The sequence below is a fragment of the Sminthopsis crassicaudata genome, chromosome 1 (assembly GCF_048593235.1).
Source record: "Sminthopsis crassicaudata isolate SCR6 chromosome 1, ASM4859323v1, whole genome shotgun sequence".
Classification (NCBI taxonomy): Eukaryota; Metazoa; Chordata; class Mammalia; order Dasyuromorphia; family Dasyuridae; genus Sminthopsis; species Sminthopsis crassicaudata.
In genome coordinates this window covers 697,008,304-697,034,829 of record NC_133617.1, presented here as the reverse complement: position 1 = coordinate 697,034,829, position 26,526 = coordinate 697,008,304, and the positions used below count along the sequence as shown (strand labels likewise).

At 40.2% G+C, this 26,526-nt stretch overlaps 1 protein-coding gene across 1 annotated transcript; it reads left to right on the top strand.

Moving 5' to 3' along the window:
- The first annotated feature begins 6,136 nt into the window (after positions 1–6,136).
- Positions 6,137–25,217, top strand: SEC61A1 (SEC61 translocon subunit alpha 1). Its single transcript, XM_074283759.1, has 12 exons — positions 6,137–6,430; positions 6,587–6,654; positions 10,442–10,507; positions 10,621–10,699; positions 11,671–11,802; positions 14,267–14,376; positions 14,684–14,837; positions 17,905–18,065; positions 20,366–20,563; positions 20,913–21,104; positions 21,476–21,552; positions 22,312–25,217. The coding sequence occupies exons 1-12, from the start codon at positions 6,424–6,426 to the stop codon at positions 22,496–22,498; spliced, it is 1,431 nt and encodes a 476-aa protein (XP_074139860.1). The 5' UTR covers positions 6,137–6,423; the 3' UTR covers positions 22,499–25,217.
- The last annotated feature ends 1,309 nt before the right edge of the window (positions 25,218–26,526 follow it).

Sequence of the window (26,526 nt, the reverse complement as noted above, 5' to 3'; positions counted from 1 at the left end):
TAAAGTCTCATCTCTCACGGTTTACATTCTAAGCAGAGAGGTATAAGCACCACTCTTAGAATTGGAGGTCCTGGATTCAAGTCCCAGATCTGGTACTTATTCCCTAGATGACCTTGGGCAGGTATCTTAATGGATCCCAGGTTTCTCACCTATAAAATGGAACAGATTGGACCATATAACTTCTAAGGTCCCTATATAAAAATTCTGTGAGCCCAGTGGTAGCAATGATAGGACAAAGTCAATCAATAAGGCCTTTTTAGTTCTAAACACTATATTATTAAATATTTGTCAGTAACTGATTCCTGGTCTTTAAGGCAAGAATCCAGACACCCCTCATAAGCCTTGTTATATCTCTTTTAGAGATAAAATCCTCAGCTCGATGACCCAAAGGGATTTTTTCCTCCTGTAAGAGTCTTTCCCATTCACATAGTCAGCTAGCATAAATTACATTATATTGCAAGTATGTCTTTGCTGGAACTGTATCCCAAAGAGATTATGGAAAAGGGAATACTCCATATGTGGAGAAGTATTTGTGGCAGCTCTTTTTGTGGTGACAAGGAACAGGAGACTGAGTGGATGTCCATCAGTTGGGGGATGGCTGAATAAGTGATGGTATGTGAATATTATGGAATATTATTGTTCTATATGAAATAATGAGCAGGCTGATTTCAGAAAAAATCTGGAAAGACTCACATGAACTGATGCTAAGTGAAGTGAGCAGAACCAAAAGAACATTGCACACAGCAACACCAAGATTGATAATCAACTGTGATGCCCTTGACTCTTTTCAACAATGAGGTGATTCAAGGCAATTCTAATAGGCTCATGATGGAAAGTGCCATCTGCATCCAGAGAGAGAATTATGGAGACTGAAAGTGGATCAAAGTATATAGCATTTTCATCTTTTTTGATGTTATTGTTTGTTTGCTTATGGTTTTTGTCTTGTTTTTTCCCCTTTTGATCTGCTTTTTCTTACACAGCATGATAAATGTAGAAATATGTTTAGAAGAATTATACATGTTTAACCTATATTGGATTACTTGCTATCTAGGGAATGGGATATGGAGGGAGGGAGAGAGAAAAATTTGGAACACAAGGTTTTGCAAGGATGAATGTTGAAAACTATCTTTGCATGTATTTTGAAAAATAAAAAGTCATTATTATTTCAGCAAAGTTGAAAATTGGAAGAAACAAAAACAGAAATATTGGGGGGGAAAAGGGAGGGAGATCTTTGAAGGAGTAAAGGATGAATTTCACACCTTGGAACCTGTTCTAGAACAGAGATTTATTCTATACTTTTGTCTCCAATCACTCGATTGCACAGTATTCCTCAAGAGTTTAGGAAATCTAACTGGCTGGCAACCGTATTAAGGGAACTTTGCTCCGAACCAGGAAGAATTAATGAATTGGAAAGATTAGACTTCTATCATCTTCTGCCTGGAGGTGACCAATCTCAAAGCTAAATCCTTGAGGAAGAGAAATTCTGGGGAAATGGCAGAGGAGGTCAGATTTTCTCCACAGACACACAGAAAGTCACCAGAAAATGAACAAAGAACAGCAAAAATAAAGGGGGTAAACCAGCTGTCCCTCCAAGACAATTTGAGAAGACCCCTGGAAAGACAAAACCTCCAGGGTCTAAGGTTTTTCCCTGAGTGACACATAGACACCTTCAGGCTAACTCCATTGCATCAACAAACATCAGCCCCTGGAGCTCCTTCCTTGGGAAGCAGACTAGGTCTCAAATAATTTCTCCTCAATTTTCTCCTCATCTTCTTTACCTTATTGGACTTTCATCTCACAAACTTTTAGCTAACGTAGTGAAGAAGGCTGCATGGGAGAGGATCTGTTCCTTCCCCTGCTTCCCCACTCCCATCCCCAGTTTCCTGAAGCCAGACCTAGAGGTATTGACCAAACTGGATCTGGAGTTGTGACTGTGAGTAAGGAGTGAGCACACACCTGTGAGTGAGGTACCACTCAGGAGCAAGAATATTTTCTGAACAGCATGGCTAGTGTTCTTAACTATGGCTTAAGGGAGGAGGAGAGAAGTCCCTGAGGTTGAACCCTCGGACAGAACTCAGAAAATAACAGTAAAGAGGACCTGAAACCTGGGGCGACATTACTTATAACTTGGGATTAAAACTTGATTATATTAATTAACTTCTAAAAACAAGACAAAATAAAAAATAAAAATGAATGAGCAAGGAAAAAACCTGGCCATAGATAGATACATTGATATTTTTAAAAATAATATTAATCTAAATTCATGTTCAGAGAAGAGAAGATGAGGTTAAAAAAAAGTCACTCTTGCCCTAAACAGTAACAGAAGTCATAAGTCCAAAAAAAGTTCTTGAAAAAAAAAAAAAAAAAAAAGGAATTTAACCAAATAAGAGAGATTGAGGGAAAAAATAAAAGCAATCCAAGAAAATTATGAAAAGCAAGTTAACCAATTGGAAAATAAGAGTTCTAAAGTCTTAAAAAAAAAAAAAACTCCTTTAAAATGAGAATTGAGAAAGAGGAACTGAATGACATTATAAGATACCAAGAAATAATGAAACTAAAAAAAAAAAATGGAAGAGAATCTGAAACATCTCCTTAGAAAAATAACTGATCTGGAGAACTGTCGGGCTACTTGAAAGTTATGATAAAAAAAAAAAAAAATCTGGATACCTTATTACAAGAAATTATTAAGGAAAATTGTCCTGAAGTTCTAGAACAAGAAGGTAAAGTAGAAAGAGAAAAAAAAAAAATCACCACCTGAAAGAGCTTCCATGTACTTGGTTCTTTTTCAACAATTCCAATAGATTTGGAAAGTGCCATCCACATCCAGAGAGAGAACTATGCAGACTGAATGTGGATCAAAGCATAATATTTTCACCTTTTTAATTGTTGTTTTTTGTCTGTTTATTTTCTTTCTTTCTTGTGTTTTTCCCCTATTGTTCCCCCTTTTGTTCTGAGCCAAAAATAAAATAATTTTTAAATTATTTATTTATTTATTTGTTTCCAAAAATTTTATGCATAGGTAATTTTTCAGGATTGACAATTGCAAAACCTTTTGTTCTAACTTTTCCCCTTGTTCCCCCCACCCCTTCCCCCAGATGGCAGGTTGACTAATACATGTTAAATATGTTACAGTATAAGCTAAATACAATAAAATAAAATAATTTTTTAAAAATAGATAAAGTCCTGAGGAAGTAGTTAAGGGAAGGCTTCTGCCAATCCTCCGCTAAGGATCTCTGTTCCTTCTGAAAGAGCATGGTAATATTCTCTGAAAAGATGAAATAAGCAGCTGAGCCTGAAGCTGGAGGTAGTAGAGACTGCAGTTTCCCATCAAAGAAGAAGCCAAGAAAATGTAACAAATTAATCTTTGCAGCAGAGTAATCCTGATCTGCAGGGAGCCAGCTCAATGGTCAAGTGATCTGTCCAAACCAATATGTCCAATAGAAACTCTGTTTCCTCAGACAGGCTGAGCAGTCAATCAGCCTGTCTGCTACCAACACCTGGTCCCACTTGAAGTGACCTTCATGTGAATTCTTCAGAGAAAGAAAAGATATTAAGGTATTGCAGTTCCAGAATTCTGAGCTGCCATCGTTGCATGTATTTCTGACATATGTAGCTCGCTACCTACTATTATACTATAAATTTGTACCCACAATCTATTACTATTCATAGTATTCATACCATTCAAGAGTCATAGACTCTTATGTGTACTTAGAGAAAATCTACTCTAAGTGTAAGGAGAAAGGCACTCTACTACTGATCTTGCTAAAATGTTTGAATAAATGCCTTCACTAAGAACCATATCTACTGCCTTATTGTTTACGGAGAGCACACTGATAAGGACTCAGAAGTTACTGTTAGACATAATCACCCATCTAGGCTACTCCTAGAATCTGAATATCTGCTCCCTCTCTAGGGGTCCAACCTATAAATCTGAGTTGGGGGAATAAGCCCAGAGAGAGCCCAGAAACTCAAATGTTTGTTGATGATCACCCAAAAGAAATTGCTGATGGTATCCTACATATTATAGATTAGAATCGTCAGAGGAATGGAATAATGGAAATGAGTTTCTGTGAAACTAGTTCTTATAATTTTCTTTAATTGGATTTGAGACTTCATGATGTAGGGAGATGTGGAAGAAGAAACTTCTTTGGCAACTGCTCTTCAGTTTATAATCCAAGAGATTCACCTATAAAAGCAGAGACAAAGTGGACATACCTTCCTAAGTATAACCCAAACCAGATTAAAATATAATTGGGAAATATTTAGTGAAATAAATTTTAAACATACAATAAAAAAACAGATAAAATTGAATTTTAAAACTAAGTCTATATGCAGTTTGTAGAGATCCTTATATATAATACTAATATTATGATTAAATACAAATGCTCTGTTTGGCATTCAAAGCCCTGATCAATCCGTAGTGCATAAACAAGATATTCTACCTCCTCATTTAGGACATTTTCTCTGGCTGTCCCTCACACCTGGTATGCTCTCCCTCCTCTTCTCCAAATACCGGTCTTCCTGGTTTCTGTTAAGTCCTAACTAAAATCCCACCATCGGGGCAGTGGTCCTCAAACTTTTTAACTAGGGGGCCAGCTCACTGTCCCTCAGACTGTGGGAGGGTCAGATTATAGTAAAAACAAAAGCTCACACTGTCTCCCCCCCTCAGCCCATTTGCCATAACCTGGAGGGCCACATAAATGTCCTCAGTGGGCCGCATCTGGCCCAAGGACCGTAGTTTGAGAACCCCTACTCTAGAGGAACCCTTTTCCCACCTCTCTTAATTCATGTTTTTCTTCCTATTTATTCTGTGCATAGCTTTCTTTACATAAATGTTTGCATGCTGTTTCCCTTGTCTTCTAGTTAAACCCCTGTCATTTTACCAATTTTACAAATGAGGGAACTGGGAATAATAGGGAAAGTAACTTGTTCCCAATTCCAGACTTGATTTTTGACTCCAAGCTCGGGGTTCTTTAAAGGCAGCTCGGTGGTGCCTTAGTGCACAGAGCACAGGATTTGGAGTCAGGAAGACTCCTCTGGGTTCAAATCCAGCCTTCCACACTTCCTAGCTGTGTGACTCTGGGCAAGTCACTTCATCCTATTTGCCTCAGTTTCCTCATTTGTAAAATGAGCTGGAGAAGAAAATGGCAAACCACTCCACTATCTTGGAAGTCCCACAGGCATCTGCCTTTGAATAACCTTAGCTCCCTTTAAGCCTGAGCTCAGCAGTTTCCTTCTAAAGTAAATCTTTCTTGATCTCCTGACAATGACTACTTCTGTTTGGTATATATTTTGTTTTCACTTATTCGTACTTGATCTCTAAGCTTATATCTATTATTCTATTTTAGCCAGATAATGGAACTACACTAAATTGCAGTAAAATGTAAATTCCTTGACCTCAAAGACTACGTGGATTTGTCTTCTTGTTTTCATTAAGTAGCACAATGATTCATACAGGCTTAATAAATGCTCATGAATGAATGAATGAATAAGTGAATGAATAAATGTTCTTTTCAGAAATTTCAAAAAAAGTATATTTTATTTTTTCCCCTGATTCTGGTGAAGATTTGGAAGAATAAATACTCTTTCCAGGGAATCACCAAAAAAAAAAAAAAAAAATGCACATTTCATTTCTTCCCCCTGGTTCTGGTGATGGTTTGAAAGATTGAACATCCTTTCTATAAATTCCAAAAATGTACATTTCATTTATTCCCCCTGATTCTGGGGAAGGCCTAAAAAAATGAATGTCCTTTCCAAGGATTCACCAAAAAAAAAAAAAAAAAAAAAAAAAAAAAAGTGCACATTTCACGGATTCTCCCTGATTCTGGTGAAGGTTTGAAAGAAAAAACGCACACTGTTTCGTCTGCTCTGTTTCTGGATGAGGATTTGTTTTTCCGATGAGAGGATGCAATAAACTGTCTCTAAGATTTCTCAACTGCGTCCTTGGCTCTTGAAGCAAGCCCCAGCCTTCTCTCCCGCAGCCTCTCATCCCAGCCACACCCCCTTGTGGAGGGACGACTCAGCCCGGCCTACAAGTCCCAGGCTGCAGCGCGCCGGCGCATGCTCTCTGTCGCCAGCAGTGCGCTCGGGAGGAGGGCGGGGCGAGCTCGCGCAGGCCCCGCGGCACGCCGGGAGCTGTAGTGCGGCTGCCCAGGGCCTGCCAGCCCGGTGCGTGGCAGGAAGCGGAAAGGCCCCCGACAGCCGCCGCCTCCGCCTCTGTTCTCCCGCCCGCCCCCACGGCCCCGCCGCCTGCCTTCACTTCCCTTCCCGCCCCGCCCAGCTCGGAGGGAGCGGCGTTACTACTGACGTGTCTTTCTCTACCTCGCTCTCTCTGCCTCCCCGTCCCCCGGCTGAGGCGCACCGCTCGCGGGCTCGGCCGCGGCCCCCGTCGCCTCCCCGGAGCTCAGACCCGGCGCCGCCACCATGGGCAGTGAGTACCGAGGCGGGGACCCCGAGCCGGCCGCCCCCGGGCCCAGCGCGGCCGGCCGGGCGCCCCGAGGCCCTCGTCCCCATCGGCCCCACCCCCACCCCCGGGACCCCCCGGGGGCCGCGGCTCTAACGCGCTGTCTCTCTTCCCCTCCCGCAGTTAAGTTTCTGGAAGTCATCAAGCCCTTCTGCGTCATCCTCCCGGAGATCCAGAAGCCCGAGAGGAAGGTAAGGCGGCCGGGGCAGCCCCGGGGGGCGGGGAGGGGGGGCCCGGGCCCGGGCCTCGGCGCGCGACGCCCCCTCATCCCGGGCCGAACTTCCCGGGAACTTGGAGCCGACTCCGGCATCGCGGGGGCGCGCTGGGAAGGGCTCCGGGGGGCTTGGCCTTCCCTGAACAGCGAGGCCCCCCGCCCGGACCTGCAAGTCCAGGGGGTCCCGGACAGTACCTGCCTGCGCTCGCCGCGGCCCCCTGCAGGCTGCCCCTCGTGTACCAGGAAGGAGAGAGGGGAGAGGGGCCGGGGGCTCTGTGCGGGAGAACTTTAAAGAAGTTCTGGTAGTGGTCCCAGGATCTTGGAGAACAAGACCCCTCCTCTTTGTATCGGAGAACAGTATGGAATCATGGGTCTTGGAGAACGGCTCAGCGCCCAGCAATTACTGTAGCACGGAGGAGCCATTACCATTTCAGAAGTCCGGGCTCGCCGCCTTCCTGAGCTGCTGAGATGAGCCCTTAGCCTTTTTCTAGTTTTCTAGTGGGAAGGATTGAGGCTTTGAAGGTAAAGCTGCCCTGACTTTATCCGAAGGGAGTTGTAAAGTACTCTTATAATGGAATGAGGTTATTGATTCTGAGCCACGAGGCCCTGAGTGTCTTCATTTTAGATGAAGCACAGAAAAGCTTTCGTCCGCCTTCGGTTCAGAGTTAGGCGTTTGACAGATTCTGCGCTCCTCTTCGGCCGGCTCCTCACGGAGACCGTGTACACTTGCTCTTGTTTGGCGGACGTGTTTCCCTGTGTTGACGAAGTTCACACGGCCTGCCTATCATTTTTGTAACAGACCCGTAAGCTATTTGACCAGTGTCCGTAGCCGGGCTCATTTGGGAGGTAATTTCATTATAAAAAGAGAAATTGTTGGTAGTGGATTTCTGCAGAAAAATGAACAGAATCCCACATTTTTCGACAGCATTTTATAGTACAAATAATGACAATCGGCTTTTTTCCCCCAGACTTCTCGAACTGGATGTCTTTATTAAATTCATCATGTTTAAAGCATTCACTTTTGCCCTTAAGCCCTTCCCCCTCCTGCTTTCCATATGCAGGGGGCCCCTCGGGCTCACAGTGTAGGCGGCATCTTGCTCTGCCCGGTGTCTCTCACCTCCCATATCGGAGCGCTGCCAAGGCCTGTGAATTTCACTTTGGCTTTTCTCTCAGATTTGCCCCCTCGGCTCCTCTGACATCGCCACCCCACCCCCTCCTAGGCCCTCATCCCGTCCTGCCTCGATTGTTGGACCGATCTGGTGGGTCAGTGTCCCCCACTCTAGTCCATCATCCATTCAGACCTGAAGTAATTTACCTACAGCCCAGGTCTGAGCATGTCATTCCCCTTCTCAGTAAACTCCAAAGGTTCCCTGAAGGACCAGATAGAAACTGCTTTCTGTGGCATTCAAAGCCCTTCATGAACTAGCCTCCTGCCTTTCCTTACACCTTCCTCCTTCCCAGCACCTACCCTTTGATCCGTGGCCTTGGCCTCGGCCTCCTGGCTGTTCCAAGAGCAAACCACTCTGGCTGGCCCCTGGGCCTGGAATGCTCCTCTTCCTCACCTCCGCTTTACTTCCTTAAGTCCCACTTTCTACAGGGAGCCTTCCCCTAATAATTCCAATCATTTCCCTTAATTGTTATCCTATATATAGCTTGCTTATATGTATTTGCATGCTCTTTCCTTCCTTAATTGTAAGTTTCTTGAGGACTCGGACTGGTATTTGCCTCCTTTTGTGTCCCCAATGCTTACTGCCGTGCTTGCCATGCAATAATTGTTTAGTAAATGTTTACTGATTAATTATATCAGAACTTTAAAGTTGGCCAAGTACTTGACCGACCTTGCCTTGTATGAACCAAGTGTGAGGAGTACAGAGGAACTTGAATTCCAAAGGGGTTGACTGATTAGTATAGCTAATATCAGAGATGGAATTTGAATCCAGATTCCTCCCCCCCCCCCCAGGCTGGGGTTAAGTGACTTGCCCAGGGTCACACAGCCAGAAAGTGTTAAGTGTCTGAGACCAGATTTGACCTGAGTCCTCCTGAATTCAAGGCTGGTGCTCTATCCACTGTGCCCCCTAGCCGCCCCGAACCCAGATTTTTTAATAAACAAAAGCTCTGGACTAAAAAGTCAGGACCCTTGAATAAGTTTTGATTATCCCTTTTGACACGTAGTATCTGTAACCAAGTCATGCCTCTTAGCTTTCCTAGCTAAAGTTGTCTCACCATATCTTAATGCTGTATAAGTGTGAGCTGTGATTATCATTCTGTGTTGTTTGACTAATATAAATGAATTGTTTAATTTCCTTCACTTACCCACGTAACTTAAGTCTAATTTTCTTTTGATTTCTAACCATAGCCATTTCTCATTGGGATGAAAACTGTACAAATAATTAAAATCTATAGGTTATTTAGGAATCATTTTAACTAATAGTTAAATCTCTTTTCTCTTGAAACCTTTTCCCAGAGTTTCTAATATGTAGCAAAAATGGCTATTGGATTTCATTTCTTTTTATGATCACCTTATTGTGAAGATTCTAAAAGGCTTGAAAAACGAAAGGGTAACACAAGGCATGAATTTTCCTTAATTTGCCCCTCAGTCAAGCATTGACCTGATATATAATTTAGTTGTAGCTCAAAGGGTATTTATCACTTTCAAATTGAGAGCCTTATAAGAATCTCCCCATATGGAACTATTTTAATAAAAACTTGATACCATATCAGTCTGAAATCATGTTGCCTATCTCAAATTTACATTTAAGACATTCTGGTGAGATTGAGGCATACAGAAGGAAGGGAGAGAGGCAGGTTCACCAACAGGAATGTTCTGCTATAACAGTAAGTTTAAGCTATGTCTATTCTCCATTATAAATTAAGTCAAAGTTTGACTATTTAATAGAGCTAAGTGTGGGTGAATATGGGTCACATCAGATGGCCACATTAAAGGGCATGGCACAGTACAGACTAAGAAAATCATTATATCTTATCAAATGAGTAGAAGCAAGATGACCCTAGTAAATCAGAGACTAAGTGACTCAAGCCTTTTAAGAATTTTCCCTTGACCCTAATAATATAAGATTATTTAAGTAAGGAGAGAAAAGTCATCAGCGTAGACTTATGAGGAAGATCTGTCTGAATCAGAATATTTTTAGAAAAATACAATTTTATTTTATTTGAGTATATATAGTCACTCACTGGATTGTTAACAGTGTTTCTAAGCAATGGTTCAAATGAGTACATAAAACTAATTTGTATTCAGTATGTACAATAATGACTTATCTGAGATCCTCAAAACATTGATTTTGCAAGTAGGTTAAAACATTCCATTCTCCTTACCTCTTCCTTCTCAAAAAAAGGTGTTTCCATTTTTAACTAGCTCATTGAAACCACTTTTTCTCCATAGATAGTACCGTGGTTTAACCATGAACCCAATCCAGACTGAATTATCACAGATTTAAAATTAGCAGAATTCAGAGTAACACTTTTTTTTTTCTGTAATTGTGATAACCCTATTAAGTGTTGCTATATTTGTTTTAAAAACTAAGTTTGACCATTTCATTATTTTCTATTCAAATACATTAGGTTTATGGATCTGATTAAAAACTTTTAATCCTGAAAATATTTACAGTTGGCCTAGGATGTTTAAGGTGTACGTGTCCTCCTATAAAAGGAGAAAATAAAGCATTTCTATTATTTTTATTGGACTGATTGCTGTAAAAAATATATATATATTTCTGCTTATTAAAACTTTTCACTGTTTTCTCTAGATCCAGTTTAAGGAAAAGGTACTATGGACTGCAATCACACTCTTTATCTTCTTAGTATGTTGCCAGGTGAGCTCAGTTTTAATATTTCCTGTGTTAAAAGTGTATTTTAAAAATTATTGGGGTAAGAGATGTCGAGGTGAAGCTAAGTGTCAGCCTTTGTTCTCTTTGCCTTTCTCCAGATTCCTCTATTTGGTATCATGTCATCGGATTCAGCTGATCCTTTCTATTGGATGCGAGTGATCTTGGCCTCTAACAGAGGTAACAGGCCATTCCTATGAGCTTTGTGCAGTGGATGATGAATTTAACTGTAAATTTGAACTTTATTCTGTTGTATAGACAGTCTTTATGGAAAATATGGTTTGGAGAATAGAGTAAATAAAGGGACAATGGACGGCATTGAATATATTTATAAAATGTCCAAGTCAATACTAAGGCACTAAATTGTTTGGGATTGCATTTGTATGCAGTTTGTAATAACAAGATAAGACCTTGTATGAGAAACAGGATGGATTTTTTAAATGTGCCTGCACAAGAGAAACGATGAAATTCCTACCTGTCACCCCCGGTTTTGATAAGGTGGCCCACAACAGAATGTGTGATTTGTTTCTCAGCTGCATCTTTTTCATATCTATAGGTTATGCATATGAGTCTAAAATCTAAAGCAATTTTTTGTGTGTAATCTCTACAGTTACATATGGTGGAATTGGGTGGGTAGCTGTGTATTCCTGCTGATGTATTTGATTAACTAGTTTGTAAAAAATAGTTTAGTATCAGTTGGTGGTACAGCTCACTTTAGTATAATGAGAGGTAAAGATTTATTCACAATTCTATATACAATTGTATAGACACCCATCCCTGTCTCTAGGAACTATTTGAATGTTATCCTTTTAAATAACAGATGAAGAGGTAAACCTTTCTTATCTCAACAAAACCAGAATGAATCTGTTGTGGTGAATTTAAATGCATGGGTCTGCCTAGAGACCATGTGATTCTCTAACAGAATGAGACATTGCCTGGCAAGATTTCCAGAATGAATTGGATTTGACTGTATAGTTAGTATTTCAGCATTATTTTTGCTTGGATTCAAATGTTGTATTTTCAGCCCAGACATGTTGTATTTATATAACTGGTGAACAGAAATGAATCAAGCTTTACTAGTTCATTTTGTCCAAATTTGACATCTTTCCTTGGACGTTAGAAAATGTTTTATGTCCCCCATTGTCTTGCAGGCACACTGATGGAGCTAGGGATATCTCCCATCGTTACCTCTGGTCTCATCATGCAGCTTCTCGCTGGAGCGAAGATAATTGAAGTGGGTGACACCCCAAAAGACCGTGCTCTTTTCAATGGCGCCCAGAAGTGTAGGTGATATTGTGAATAATGTTCTTAGATTCCTTAATGTTTCTAAGGTTCTTTATGTTTCTGAGAAGATAAAGTCAATAGAAAATAAAAATTTGAGTAGTTAGAGTAGTGTTTCTCTTTCAAGTCTTTTAGCTTTCTAATGCTTGAGTCCCATCAAAACACTCCATAGCAGTTGGGTGGAATGTAAAGAGATAAATCTGTTATTCAGATTCAGAGCATAAAGATCCTGGAAGGGTTGGCCATTTCCCTCTTCAGCTCATTTTATAGATGAGTAAACTGAGGCACGTGGGGTAAGTGACTTGTCCAAAATTACACAGCTGCTAAGTCTGAGGTCAGATTTGAACTCTGAGAGGTGAGTCTTCCTGACTCCATATCTCCCATTCTTTCCAGGGCACTACCTAGTAGCCTGAGGAAAACCTGAGTTCAAATCCAGAAGAATAACAGTAGAACCTAGAGTTGATGGGAGGAACAAATGAAATATTTATTAAGCTCTTAGCACAGTGCCTCACACATAGTAGGCACTTAATAAAATACTTATTTCCTTCTTTTCCTTTTCAGCTGTAAAAAAAAAAAAAAAAAAAAAAAAAAGTTCATTTGAGCCAGAAAAGACTGTACCTGTCCTAATGAGTAGCTTTATTTACAGTCTCCTTCGTTCCCAGCTGTTATCAGCAACAATGATCAAAAGCATTAGAGTTGACCTTGTGCTACTCACAGGCCTATTATTGGCAGTTAGAAATTATATCTAATATTGTTTGGCCAGCATATATTCTTTTACCAGTGGATTGCACAAGCTGTTTCAATTTTATAACATCATTTTAAACAATAGAAAGATGAGTATCTAAGGTTTGGTATCTTTTCTTGTGCCTTAAGGTCATATACTTAATGGGTGGAAATTTACTAACTTAATCTGTTTATATATATATATGTGTGAGCACAGTTGGTTGTTTTTTTTTTTGTTTGTTTTGTTTTGTTTTGTTTTGTTTTTTTTTTTTAATTTAAAATTCTAATTGGAGGCATAAAATATGCATTGAGTCTGGGATCATCAAATCGAAACATTGAATGATTTGTTGAGTACATCATGAAGATAATTGGTGTAAGTTTTAACTGTGACACTTCCTGGGTAGATGTCCATGAGCCTCAGTTTCCCTATTGGTGCTTTGTAGCCTATAAAGTACCATATGACTAAGCTGCTGTTATTGATTATCATTGTTGAAAAGGCTGCCATTCCTCTTTATGTCACTTTCCTCAGGAATTGGTGCCAGGCAAATAATTCTGCAAATAAAATCAAACTTAGAATTATACTTGACTAGAGTGTTGGGATTAAAAAGAAATCACGAGACAAAATAAGCCAGAATTGAAGCTGTAGGCCTAGTGATGTGTCTAGTACTGTGAAAGCATTCGTGAGGGGGGGGGGGGGAAGGGATACAGTACTGCTTGTGACAATGAAAGTATGATGATGTACAAGAAAGCCAAATGGGCTTCAAAGTGGGAAGTTTCTACATGCTTAAAATAACTTGTAGGAAAGAGAGATTTGAAACGGAGATGTCTCTTTAAAGAGTAAGTTTTTCCCCTTCATATATATTCTGTTGATCCTTAAGAGAGAAGTATCATTGTTCAGTAGTCTTTGGGTGAATTAAATTCTACTTGCTGCTTAGTGTGCTCTTCATATGCACCTGTGTGTCTGTGATTAAGCTTGGACTAAAATCTCAGGCCAGCCTTATGGGCTCTCTGATTGCTAGATAAACTGAGAGCCAGCCTTTTTGGCTTCCCAAATAGCCTTGGTTCAAGAAGACTCATTTACTTGTGACCTGATGACTTGAGACACCTGCTGGCCAAGAGACCAAGTCACTTTGCCTCTGACTGCCCAGGGCAGAAGATCCAATGAGAGGAAAATAAAGCATTTAGCTCAGTGCCTAGTACACATTAAGCACTGTATAAATGCTTATTTTCTTCTCTTCTTCCTACATTCATTTATATAACACTTTACAGTTATAAAGTACATACACAAATGTTCTTGTTTTAGTCCATAGCTTCACGGGATAGGTAATAGAGTGTCCCAATTTTCAGATAGGAAAACAGGCTAAATGATTGCCTAGGGTCACAAAGCTAATAAATGGCAGACCCATATCTACACCCCAGTTCTTCTAGTTCCTAGTTCAGTGTTCTTTGTTCTAACCTGTGTGACATCAGAACTTATATAGGGCTGAAATTTCCAAGCACTTCTGTGCTTTAATTTTTGTCTTTGCTAATTATTTAAATTAATTTGCTTTTCGAATAGCAAAAATGAAATTAGGAACTAGGTTTGCTTTTCTTGCAAGGCATTCTGAACTTTTAAAGCACATTAATGGTATGCTTTAAAGCTGATATAGGGATACTTGGTGATCTTAATTTAAATATGTAAGCTGCTTTTACCTTCTGTGGCCACCATTGTGAATTGTGGTCTGATATTTCTTTGGTTTACAGTATTCGGCATGATCATTACTATTGGCCAATCAATTGTGTATGTAATGACTGGCATGTATGGAGACCCCTCTGAGATGGGTGCTGGCATCTGCCTCCTGATCACCATTCAGGTAATTAATAGTTCCTTTCTTTCTTCCATTCCAAATGATCTTTAACTAATCATTTCTGCGTAACCCATCTGGCTGGTACATAAATGGGACCCTCTGGCTAAGAGCGACCCTGAGGGCCCCGTGTTTGCCCTTAGACCCAGCTGAAAAGGAAGTGCTTAGGACCATTCTTTATTAGACCAGAAGTGCCTCAGTGGTGTCTCTTAGTGGTGGTACCTCAGTAACCTAAGGGCAGTGCGGGCTTTGAAGTGCCTGTGATGAATAGCATGGGGTATCTACTGCTGACATTGTTTTCCATTAACCATTATAGCTCTTTGTGGCTGGATTAATTGTCCTACTGTTGGATGAGCTCCTGCAGAAAGGTTACGGTCTGGGTTCTGGTATCTCCCTCTTCATCGCGACCAACATCTGTGAGACAATTGTGTGGAAAGCATTCAGCCCGACCACCGTCAACACTGGCCGAGGTAAGCCCGACCTGCACCCTTCTCCTGGCCCTTTGTTTCTTAAATAGACATGCATGTGCATCCGGCCTCTCCCCTTTGCTGTTGAAAGTGCTTTGAGTGCTCAGACAAGTGCTGAAATAATCTGCCTGGAAACAGAAGACTTTTCAAATACAACTCCTCAGTGCCGAGGGGGGAACCCTTTAAACAACTTAGATATTATGTAACCATAGCTATTTGATCAATGATGTGGAATCCTGTTGGAAGCAAACAGCCAACATTGAAGTGTTTTGTGTCTGCTGAATTCTGGGGCTATCATCCTTGCCTTAGAACTTCTAGTCTAGTTAGGGAGACAGAAAACAGGAATGTTTTTTGTTTGTTTTTAACCAAGCAGATTATGTTCTGAAGAAAGCTTTGAGTGGAGGAATGAGGGTCAGGTACAGCTGATGAAGAAGTGCTCCCTGGATTTTAGGAATAGGTGTTTAAGAGCTCTGAAGCAGATGGACAGATACTGGTGGAAGAACAGGGAAGGGATCCCATGTTAGAGGACAAGGGTCCTCAACCTGAGCCACAGGGGTCTCGTGTTCACAGCAATGTTAGCTTTGCCAACTGCAGGGGGCGTGATGTCATGAGGACCCTGGGAGAGGGAGGGGGGAGGTCTAAAAGACAGGTTGGGGGGGAGTAAGCAGGAGCAGGGCAACAGGCTCTAGAGGAGCAGGTAGCATAAATGACTAAAGTGGGCAAGAAAGGAGAGTCAGGGCTGTGCTGTAAAAGTTGTGGGGCAAACTGGGAAGAGGCATAAGACAGGCTGACAGCAGAGGAGGTTGGGAAGGTCTGCTGTAAAGGGGGTGGAGGAACTAGAAGAGTCTTGTGTTACATTTGGACTTGGGGGCATCAGCAAGAAGTTTTAGCTTAAGGTTTGGATTGAAGGGGAGGGGAGGGAGATATGGGAGCAACCTATCTGCAAGTAACCACCAACACCATAATGGGGGAGTGGGATGAATGGGGTGAGAATGTGTAAAAAGGTTAGAATTGAACTCTAGAGTGAGGAGAGAGTCCCCCAGATAGACACAGAATGTCAGACAGAAGTGAGCTCCACCATCTTGGGCCCTGCCACCTCTGAGTAGTCTGTGGTCCTATTTCTCTTACAAGTGGCCAGCATTACCGACTACAAATAAGGGAGAAAAGAACTGATAAAGGACAGTTGGTTTTGGTCTGAAGGAAATTGTTTTATGTTGAAGGTGTCAATTCAGGGACGTAGTAAGAGTGGGGACCGAATCGTCAAAAGTAGAGCAGGGGTTAGATGATGAGGATAGAGGCAGCTAAGCAAGCATCAGAGATAGCAGGGAAGGGTCCTTGCAGAAGGTGGGAGGGAGAACATTAGAGGGCTGGGACCAGTAGAGTTGCCACTGTCATTGGGTTCTAGAGGACGTAGAGAGGGCAAGTTATAAGAAGACTGGAAATGTAAGAAAGCACAAGGGTATGAAGGGCTTTAAAAACCAAGCAGCAGTTGTTCTTAATCCTAGAAGCACAAGGAGCCCTGGGGAGTGAAGTGGTCAAACCTGTAGAGACCAGTCTCACAGCTTGGATGATGTGCTAGAGCAGAGAAAGGCCTGGGGCCTGGGCCCCCAACCTTTTGTTACATTAGTCCAGATTTGGGGGCAGCAGCATCAGAGCAGAGAGGGCACGAAGGAGAGTCGAGGTTGTGGAGGTAAGATTGGCAGGACTTGGTAATAGGTTAGATGTGGGGGTCAGGGGGTGAGAGGACAAGTGTTCAGTTGGGAAAGGTCAGGGGGAAGTCCTATATTAGTCAGAAGGGCCTGTGAGATTAGATGCTAAGTAGTGGTGGAAGTTTGAATAAGCTAATTCTGTACCTTCCTCTTCGACTTGATAGAACAGATCCTCGCACTTCATGTTGTTCTCCCCCCAGGGATAGATCATGCCGCTACTGGGCATCATTTACTTGTTGATTGACTCAGGAAAATACATGTTTGTTAGTTTTAAGAACAAGATAGATGGACCTAGAGAAATAGGATGTACAGAGAAAAATGAGTGACAAAATATTTCTAAAAATTCTTCAGTACTTTGGGGTAGCAGTTTCTTATTGGGTAGGCCCCATTTTTTAGTTCTGCATTAAGTAGTTTTGAGTTAAGAAAACATAATTGTTGTGTAGAAGAGTCAACCAGTAAAGCTTGTTGGATCCTGTAGGTATTATAGACTGATAAAGACATTTAAGTGCTAACCACATTGTAGGATTGTGCTCACTGTTAGAGATCCCTATAAAAGCAGAGAACAGCCCTGATCTTTGAGGCACTTAATATTCTAATGAGGGATACAGGAAAGCTGGGGAGCAGAGAAAACAAAGACACTTACAGGAGATGGCTTTATACAATTCAGTGCTTTAATATGAGAGTAGTTTGAACTTTATTATTCCCAGTCAAATCAAATTAACATATTTATTACGCAGCTATAGGGTACAACTATCTCATTAAGAAAGGAGGTAGTGGTTGCATAAGATTTTCTGAGGGATAAAGGGCTTGCTTTTAAGAATCACGTTACTTAAGTAGATGTTTTCCATTTCATATCTGGATGCCATATACTGAGTTAACATTTCTGGGAATGATGCAAATGCAAGGAAATTTAGGTTTCTGCCAGTAAGCCAGCACCAGTTCATTGGAGTTGATTGCCAAACATCCATAGTGGTATAATTGCTTTATTCTGGAATTATAAACATGCAGATAATGTGCAAGGAACATTTATATAGGGAGACAACCACTTATAAGCACCATCAAGTGGCTAGATGATTTTGTCAGATTTTAATTAAGCCATTAACTTCAAGGTTAGTAGAGAAAAGGAGCCTACTCTTTTTTTTTTTTTTTTTACTTTTTTGATCACTAAACAAAAAAACTTGTAGGCCATATGAGAGTTATCTTAGAATGTCATTTTTTTTTTCTTTGACTAGAGCAGCTTCAAGTCATGCAACTTAAAACATTGGCAGAAAGAATGAAAATTAGTAGAGGAGTATACAGTCAATACTTTGGAGGGATGGGGAATATTAATTACTCTTTTTTTGTTGTTCTTTTTGTTTTAGGTATGGAATTTGAAGGTGCCATCATTGCATTGTTCCATCTGCTGGCTACACGAACAGATAAAGTTCGGGCCCTTCGAGAAGCTTTCTACCGTCAAAACCTCCCCAATCTCATGAATCTGATTGCCACCATCTTTGTATTTGCAGTTGTTATCTATTTTCAGGTTAGTCCAGATCCTTTCTTGAGACTCCAATTGTTTGGGTACTTAGATTAGATTACAAGTTCTCACAGGCATTCATGAAATCTAAAAGTCTAAAAAAATTTTCAATATTGGACTTATCCTGTTGATCTGTAAGGTCTGGAATTGGGGGGGCAGGAAGAGAGGTAGGTTACATGGTTTCTTTGGTTTAGGGGATTCCTGATGAGAAATCTTCCTCTATAAATCTGCACCTGCTCTTCAGTTCATAGTCTTAAGAAGTTTGCTGGGAGCACTTAGAAATTGTGACTTGCCCAGAGTCACAGGGGCAGGCCAGTCCTTTTCATATAGATCTTGAAACCCAGCTGTTTGGCTTTCAAAGTGGGCTTCTTATCACTAGTGCCATTGCTGCTTCTAAATATTGAATGGTATGAAGCAGTTTTTTGGCCTTTATTTAGTGTCAAATAAATACAGAGTAATTTCCATTGGAGTCTGAAGTGAAAAGCAGTTTCACAATGGGCAGAGTACCAGCCCTGGAGTCAGAAGGACCTAATTCAGATTCATCACTTACTGGCAAGCATGAATCTGACCAAGTCACTTAACACTGGTTGCCTCAGTTTCTTATCTATAAAATAAGCTAGAGAAGAAAATAACAAACTATTCCCCTATCTCTGCTAAGAAAACCCCAAATGAGGTCACAGACATAATCGAAAAACACTGAACCAACAAGAGTGCTATGAGTTATAATGAAAGGATGTGGTAGAGCCAGATGAGAGCATAGGAGAAAGTGAGCCTGGGAATGGGGGTAAGGAGCAAGGATTTGGGGGGGGGGGGAAGGGGGGACGGCTCTGGTCTAGACATTGTAACTGAAAATTGCAACGATTCTGAGTGGAGCCATTGATCAGGAAGGAGATTATTGTGCCTTCCACAGCAGCTGTGTTGTTGGTTTGATCACCAGTTTGACATCAATTTACACAAAATAATATTTGTCAGGAGCTACATAGATAAGTAAGAACAGAGTTAGATCCAAAAGAATATCTTTGATTCATTTGAATCAGAGGTTTAAAAACTCCCAAGTCTGCCAACTGCTTTTGCTAAAAATAGAATAGAAAGAATATGGTGTCCTGGAGTCAGAAACCTGGTCACTCAATGTCATCAGCTAGTTTTGTGATCTAAGAAAGTCACTTAGCCTCTACTCAGTTGTCTTTGCTCTAAAATGAGAGACTGGTACGAGACATATGTGAGGCCATTTTAACTCCAGATCAGGATAAAACAGGTTTCCTTTGTTCAATTATAGAACAATTCCACTCTAAAGTGTGGGTCAAATCTCTGACACAAATAGCAAAAAATAAGACACAAGAAAGCAGGGCATTCAGTTGAAGAAATAGTACAAACCTTTGTTACGATGTTTTTCCACACTTGTCACAGTAATTGACTTTTTAAAATGGAATGTTCTAAATGTCAATAATTTCAGTGGCTGAGACACTGAAACCTGTACACAAACATCACATGTGTTCTTAAGAAAAATTTGAACTTGATGTTTGTAGCCCAAGTAGAAAGGTAAATAAGATGCTGCTGCCTTGGTGGGACAAAACTGGGGGGAGGGGGGAAAGGGGAGCGGTTTGTTCAGGGGTTGTAAAAAAAAAAATTGTTATAATTTTCAGTTCCTCAGTATAACAAGTGAAGGACATAACCATTAAGGCCCTAACTTTTGCTTTATATATCTGTTTGTATATGTGCACATATTTGTCTGTCTGTCTATAATAATGAATTTGCTTATTAAAATTTCTGAAAAAAAAATTTTCCTGATTCAAATACTCCTACCATTGAGGTTTTGGCATTTAAAGGCAAAATGATACTTCAGTTTATTTTGGGGTTTTTTGCAGAAATTGGTAACAATATTATTGATGGTTTATTAAGAAGCTTGTTTTTCAGAACACTGGAGACATGGAAAGAAGGTTAAAAACTTTAAAAGATAAAATCTCTATTATGAAAAGGCTTCATTTTGGGGGAGGTAGTACAGCTAGAAAAATTCAGCATCTCTTAAACTACAGGAAAAATAAAATGCAAAGGAACACTGGTGGACACTTTGAAAAGGTTGGGAGAGATTAGGATGATAAGGAAGTAGGAATGCAAGATTTTAATTACAAACAAATATTTTTGAAGACGCTATTGTGTGTGAAATCACTCTGTTGGCCCCCAATACTATCTCTGCTCCTCATTTCCTTTTCCTTCCTTCAGCAACCCAAGGAACTCTTGGCCAGAAGGCTCGGTAAGAGCCATATAATTGTATATAGTAAAGTAAATGTTTGGCTTTGACTCCTTAGGGCTTCAGAGTTGACCTGCCTATCAAATCAGCACGTTACCGTGGTCAATACAACACCTATCCCATCAAGCTTTTCTACACTTCCAACATTCCCATCATCCTCCAGTCTGCTCTCGTATCTAATCTATACGTCATTTCCCAGATGTTGTCCGCTCGCTTCAGTGGCAACTTATTGGTTAGCCTGTTGGGCACCTGGTCTGTAAGTATATGTCTCTTTTAACATGTTTGTTTTTTGGTTGTGTGTGTGTATGGTGTGTACACACAATTCTGGTCTAAGTTAATGTGCGATTACATGGGGTCAAGTATTTTAGCCCATATAATTCTTAAGCATATTGCTTTTAAAAATTAAAACAAAAAACAGTGCTTTTGAACAGGAGAGGAGAAAATTCTGGGAGGCATTTTTTCCCCCACAACAGTTGGAAATTGGAAATGTTTCCATTTAATTTCAGAGTCCATTTTAATCTGTTCTGAACACTATTTTGACTACAAATTTGAGAATTGAGATTTAACAGAATGGCATTAACTTGCTTTGTTTTTACTGTCTCTAGGATACTTCTTCTGGGGGTCCAGCTCGTGCTTACCCAGTTGGTGGCCTTTGCTATTACCTATCACCCCCAGAATCCTTTGGCTCTGTGTTAGAAGACCCCGTACATGCAGTTGTATACATAGTATTCATGCTGGGTTCGTGTGCCTTCTTTTCCAAAACATGGATTGAAGTCTCGGGCTCCTCGGCCAAAGATGTAAGTAGAAATGGAATTGGCACACAATGGGGAGAGGTCTTAGGGTTTGCCATCCAAGCATCTGAGATGTTCCCCAGATCCCACAAATAGTACCGCGAGGTGAAAATAAATATAAAAATATATAACCTGAGTCACAATTTATCTCTGCCCAAAGCAAAACACTGAATTTGTAGAGATCTGAGAAGAGAAGTAAGATTTAGGAAAGAGTTGCTTGTCATCTGACAGCAGTTTGAGTCTTTTGAATCTGTTAGGGTTTTTTGTTTTATTTTCATTATTCTGAGCATAGATTATTATTTAACTAAAACTTCTACTTTGATTTTATATTTATGGATGAAGCTAATCTGTTTTCTCCTGTAATGGGTGGCATGTAGGTTGCAAAACAGCTAAAAGAGCAGCAGATGGTAATGAGAGGTCACAGAGAAACTTCCATGGTCCATGAACTAAATAGGTGAGTAACCAGTTTCTACCTTTCACAGACATTGACTCTCCTAATGTGATATTAATATTCCCATTCAGAGCGTGTGTGTGTGTAAGAAAGACCTTTGTAATTGAGCTATGATCACCCATTTCCCAATAAGATTTCACTTTTTTATTCCATCTTGTGGGAGAGTGATCTTGTGTTCTTGAAAACTTTTCTCTGGAGTGACAAGCTTTGGCCAGTCCTGACAAGCTGGAAGAGCTTTTGCTTGTAGGCCTAATAATAGGATTGTATACCTGTCACCCAAGAACTCACCTAATTTAACTCAGAGAGACTCCTCACCAAGTTTTTTGGCTATTGGTATGATGAATTTTTTTCCTGCCAAAGTATAAACATTTTTGCTGAGTCAATAGAAAGTTTTCAGTTCGTGTGTGGAAAGATTATCTAGTGATGATATCAGTGATCATTGATAGGCCATTGATCAATGAAATTTAATTGATTCTAGTTGTGTTCTGCATTTGAAGGGTATAGTTCATTTGGGGGAGGCCTTTGGCCTATTTTATTCTTAAGCCTTATTTTTCTTGCACAATCTGTGCTTGTTCAGTGGCATAAAGAATAGAGATGGATTCTGCTGAGTTTAGCCATGTAAAACTGATGCACAAGAGCTGGGTGATGGATTTTTTGATGAGATTAAGGAACACAGCATGCAGATGGAAATAAATACCAAGGAAAGTCAGGGTTTGGTTTTTCCCATTCAGTTCTTTCAATTGCTGCTAATTCTTCTCCTAGATACATTCCCACGGCTGCTGCATTTGGTGGTCTGTGCATCGGGGCCCTCTCAGTCCTGGCAGATTTCCTCGGAGCTATTGGATCTGGAACGGGAATCCTGCTTGCCGTCACCATCATTTACCAATACTTTGAAATTTTTGTCAAGGAACAGAGTGAAGTTGGCAGCATGGGAGCTCTCTTGTTTTAAACTATACCTCTTCATGGACCTCGAAGAGGGAGAGTATTCTTGAATTGTCCAAGAAGAGAAAAGAAATAACCAAAATCTTGTTACAAGACCTCTTATTGAAGGAGTCACATATGCCATGGTAGAAGAACTTTTGTTTAATATTCTTTCATTCCAACTTTTTGTATCATATGTGCACTTTTTTAAAGTGCTAGAGAATGTTAAAAAATCTTGTTTTTAATCTTGGCATTAGCAAAAATAATTGTAGAAATGGAATTTTCTTTATTTGACATGTGTCCCCTCAGCTTAATTGATGTAAATGATTAATAGTTTTCCAAAGTAGCATCACTTTTTTAAAGAATTCTTATGCTGTGAGTTTGTCTTCTCAGCACTGACTGTTGCTGTAGTAGTCATAATTTGGACCATCCAGAGGGACCTATGAATCTGGTTATAAGCACAAACATCATTAAAACTGATCCAGTTCATACTAGGAGTAGGTGGGATTCAGGTAGGGAGAAGGAAGCATTCATCATTGAAATTTTACCAGAGGGTATTTTCTTTTAAATGACCTGAACATTCAATAATACTTGATGAAAGGCGTTACATTAGCATAAGACTGTTTCTAGATAAATATTTTTTTCTTTTTAAAAGGAATCAAATCAGGGTAGTCTAGCTTTTCCAAGGGAAGAGAAGAATAGCATACCTAAGATTGACAAATATAAACAGCAGCAACATTGGGAAGACTGGCAAGTGGTTCGAGCTCTTTCTGGTTGTCATCACCTTTGGCTATGCTAATTGAACCAAGGAGGACTAAAATGTCCTTGCTTCCTACGTGCTCAGTGAACTTTGTTTTTGAGAAGTCAGGAGGAGTTCCTTTGCTTTAAAGAAGTTGAGCCTAGCTGGACTAAGCAGTCAGTTTCTCTGGAGATATATTGAAAACTGATTTTTCTAGAATAGCCTTTCTAGCTCAGAGCTGTGCCTGAGAATCCTGTAAGTGGCATTTACGTATCTTATCCTGATGCTTCCAGTTCATAGTCCCAGACATCTCATAATCATTTTCTCCTAAGTCTTCCTGCCTATTTCACTCCCACCCCTTCAAAATGTATTTCCAAAAAAGGAAATATTTCAGCAAGTAATTAGGTATGGAAAGAAAGTCCCCCTGTTCTCATAGCCAGTTCCATCATACACATTAATTATTTTATAGGAAGATTAAAACATTACCCTACTTGTATTTTTAGACATTTTTAAAAAAAAAAATTGTACATAGGACCAAATACAAGCAGTGTAAAGAAAAGGAAACCAGGGAATCGGGTTCTATAATAAACCAGTATTGTCCAATATGGAGAAAGGGATAAACTTAGAACAAGTAGTAAGATCAGAATTTTAAAGCCTACTTTTTTTCATATGTTGGTCCAATATTATTTTTTTTTAAGTCTTAAGAATGATGTCCAAAAACTGTTTCCATCCTCAACTATCAAATGGACTGCAGGAATTAAGATCTTCTTAAAGTTGGGGATATATAAGGAAGGGCTGAGAGATTAATGTAGGGGGCACAGGAAAAGACAGGTTGGCAAAGTTCCCTCCGGTCTGTCTAGTTTGTTGACCTAGAAATAAAGAAGATTTTGGAATTTGATGGTACAAGAGATAAAAAATTCCTTGGAAGGAGAATGTGGACACAAAGTGAGAACCCAGGGCTGGTCTGTGGTGCAGTCTGGGGTCATGGAAGGGGGCTGTTACCTGAGTGAAGGGGGCGCAATGGAAGTTAGCCTACAGGCTACAACTGCCACCTCAGGTGGAGTGTTTTATACGAAGTACAGGGTGTCCCAAAGTCTAAGCTACTAACATGTAACACTTTTAATATATTAAACTTTTATTATATTAACAGTGTTACATGTTAATAGCTTGAAACTGCACAGAGATTTTGGAACATCCTATATTTCAACTAGCCCCAAGTCAGGTCTGGTTTCTGCTAGAAAGAACAATGTAAATGTTAAGTCACATCTAAGATCTTGGACACTTGAGACTATCTTTGCCAAATCATTTGGATTTGGTACGTGATGGTGGTTGGGTGTTTAATCCTCTGTAATATTAACAGGAAGCAGCCAAATAGTTGACTTTGATGGCCTGGAAGTGAGTGGGTATCATGGAATTCTAGAGCCAGAGCAAACTTGCAATTATCTTAATCCATTTTGGAGAAGAAATTGGGGTATGAGTCCAAGTCTCCAAGCTTTTCTAGTCCACAGCACCATGTGTAACCACATCTGGGCCCATCTAGGACCAGAGGGTTATTTCTGAGACGCTGATCCTTGCCCTCCCCCACAGACATTGAGCTTTGCTGGCTGCCTTCCATTGCTAGAGGTCTTCTCGCCTCCTGCAAGATATCCTCCCCTTCTGGCCCTTCCTGCTCAGCCCCAAGCTACAAACAGAAACCTATCACTGGGGTGCAAGTGTGGAAGAACAAACCAAATAGTTGTTTGTGCTTTTTATTTGGTTTTAAAACTACTCCATGTATACTTGACCTTCACTGGTATCATTGACCATGCGTCCCTGGCATTTGCAAGTGACAAAGCATCCTTGCTCTGTGTAATTGCCAAGTCTCCAAATCTGTGGGGTTGGGGCCTTGTGTAACAATGCAAACTGGGGCCAACACTCAGCCACCTTTGGAGGTTTAGTGATAAGGTAAATCCTGACATAACGGAGGAATGGAAACAAGCCATGAATAAAGAAATGTTTTACAATTCCATATTTTTATGTTCTCTTTGCTTTTGTCCTATTTCTTTCTAAGAAGGACTAGTAAAGGGGAGGATGGGAACTTGAGGGAAAATTTAGAAACAAAATTTGGATAGAGTGCTACATCAGAAAGCTGGGGAACTGCCTTCTTCAAAATATTTGTTCATAGAAGCTGCCTTCTGGCTAGGGTAGCAACATTCAGTATTTATATAAAGACAAGTTTTGGTCATTTATGAAAGTCTCAGTTCTTGGGTTTCTGTATTTTAAAAATGAGTTCTGCCTTATACTTTTGCACTACACTAAATGTAAGACGTTTTTCCTTTTAGAAAATCTGAACCAGAATTGAACTCTACCATTAACATATGACAACAGGCAGTGTAGAGTAGCAGGAGGAGCCTTGGACTCAAGAGTCAAGGATGCTGATGCTGAAAATGAACTCAACTCCTGACTGACACATTAGCTACATATGGTATTAGCCTCACTTTTCCAGAACCATGAAAAGGAGATAATATAGATTAGCTCACCAAATAGTGACGAGGAAAAGATAATGTATATAGCTGGTTTTCAAGCCTGAAAGCTCTTTGGTCGTCCTGGTTTTGTTTTCTAAACCTTGTTTTCTACCCCTTGTGATTTCACTCTTAGAAGAGCAGTATTTCAGAGTTGAAAAGAACCTTAATCCAATCTGTACACAAAAGGAATCCCCACTAAAAGGTTGAGCAGAGGACTGAATCTGATAAGATAATGTCAAGACCAGAGCTAAATAGAAAATTTAACATTCAAACAAGACTAAAGAGAAGCCTGAAAAGGTAGAGTAAAAAAATTATAAAGGACTAAACAGGATTAAACTTTACACTCCTATGTGGGAAAATGATACGTGTAATCCCGAAGAACTCTATCACTAGAGCAGTTAAAAGGTGTCTAATTAGAAGGCATGGATGTGAGTCATGTTGAGATGGTCTCAAAAGAAGATGGAAGCATGAAAAAGGCAAACTAGAGAAGGAAGGGAAAGGATGGGGAAAAGTTATCTCAAATAAGGAATCCATGGAATAGTTCAGTACAATAGAAGGGAAAATGGAGCAGGGTAATGCCTGAAATCCACTCTTCTGAACTGGTTCAAGGAGGGAAGAATATACACCTATGCATACTTGGGTACCAAAATTTATCTTACCCAACAGCGAACTTGGAAGAAAAAGAGGCAGGAGAAGTGAATAAGAGAATGGACAGATTAAGGATAGTAGTCAGAATCAAAACAGACTCTTTAAGGAAAGGGCAGGATTTTTAAAAAGAAAAAATATAAAAGAATGGGATGGAGGGAAATACAC

Coding starts and splice junctions, on each gene's coding strand:
- SEC61A1 (XM_074283759.1), top strand. Junction 10,700..11,670: donor GATCTTGGCCTCTAACAGAG/GTAACAGGCCAT, acceptor ATTGTCTTGCAG/GCACACTGATGGAGCTAGGG. Junction 21,553..22,311: donor ATGGTCCATGAACTAAATAG/GTGAGTAACCAG, acceptor TTCTTCTCCTAG/ATACATTCCCACGGCTGCTG.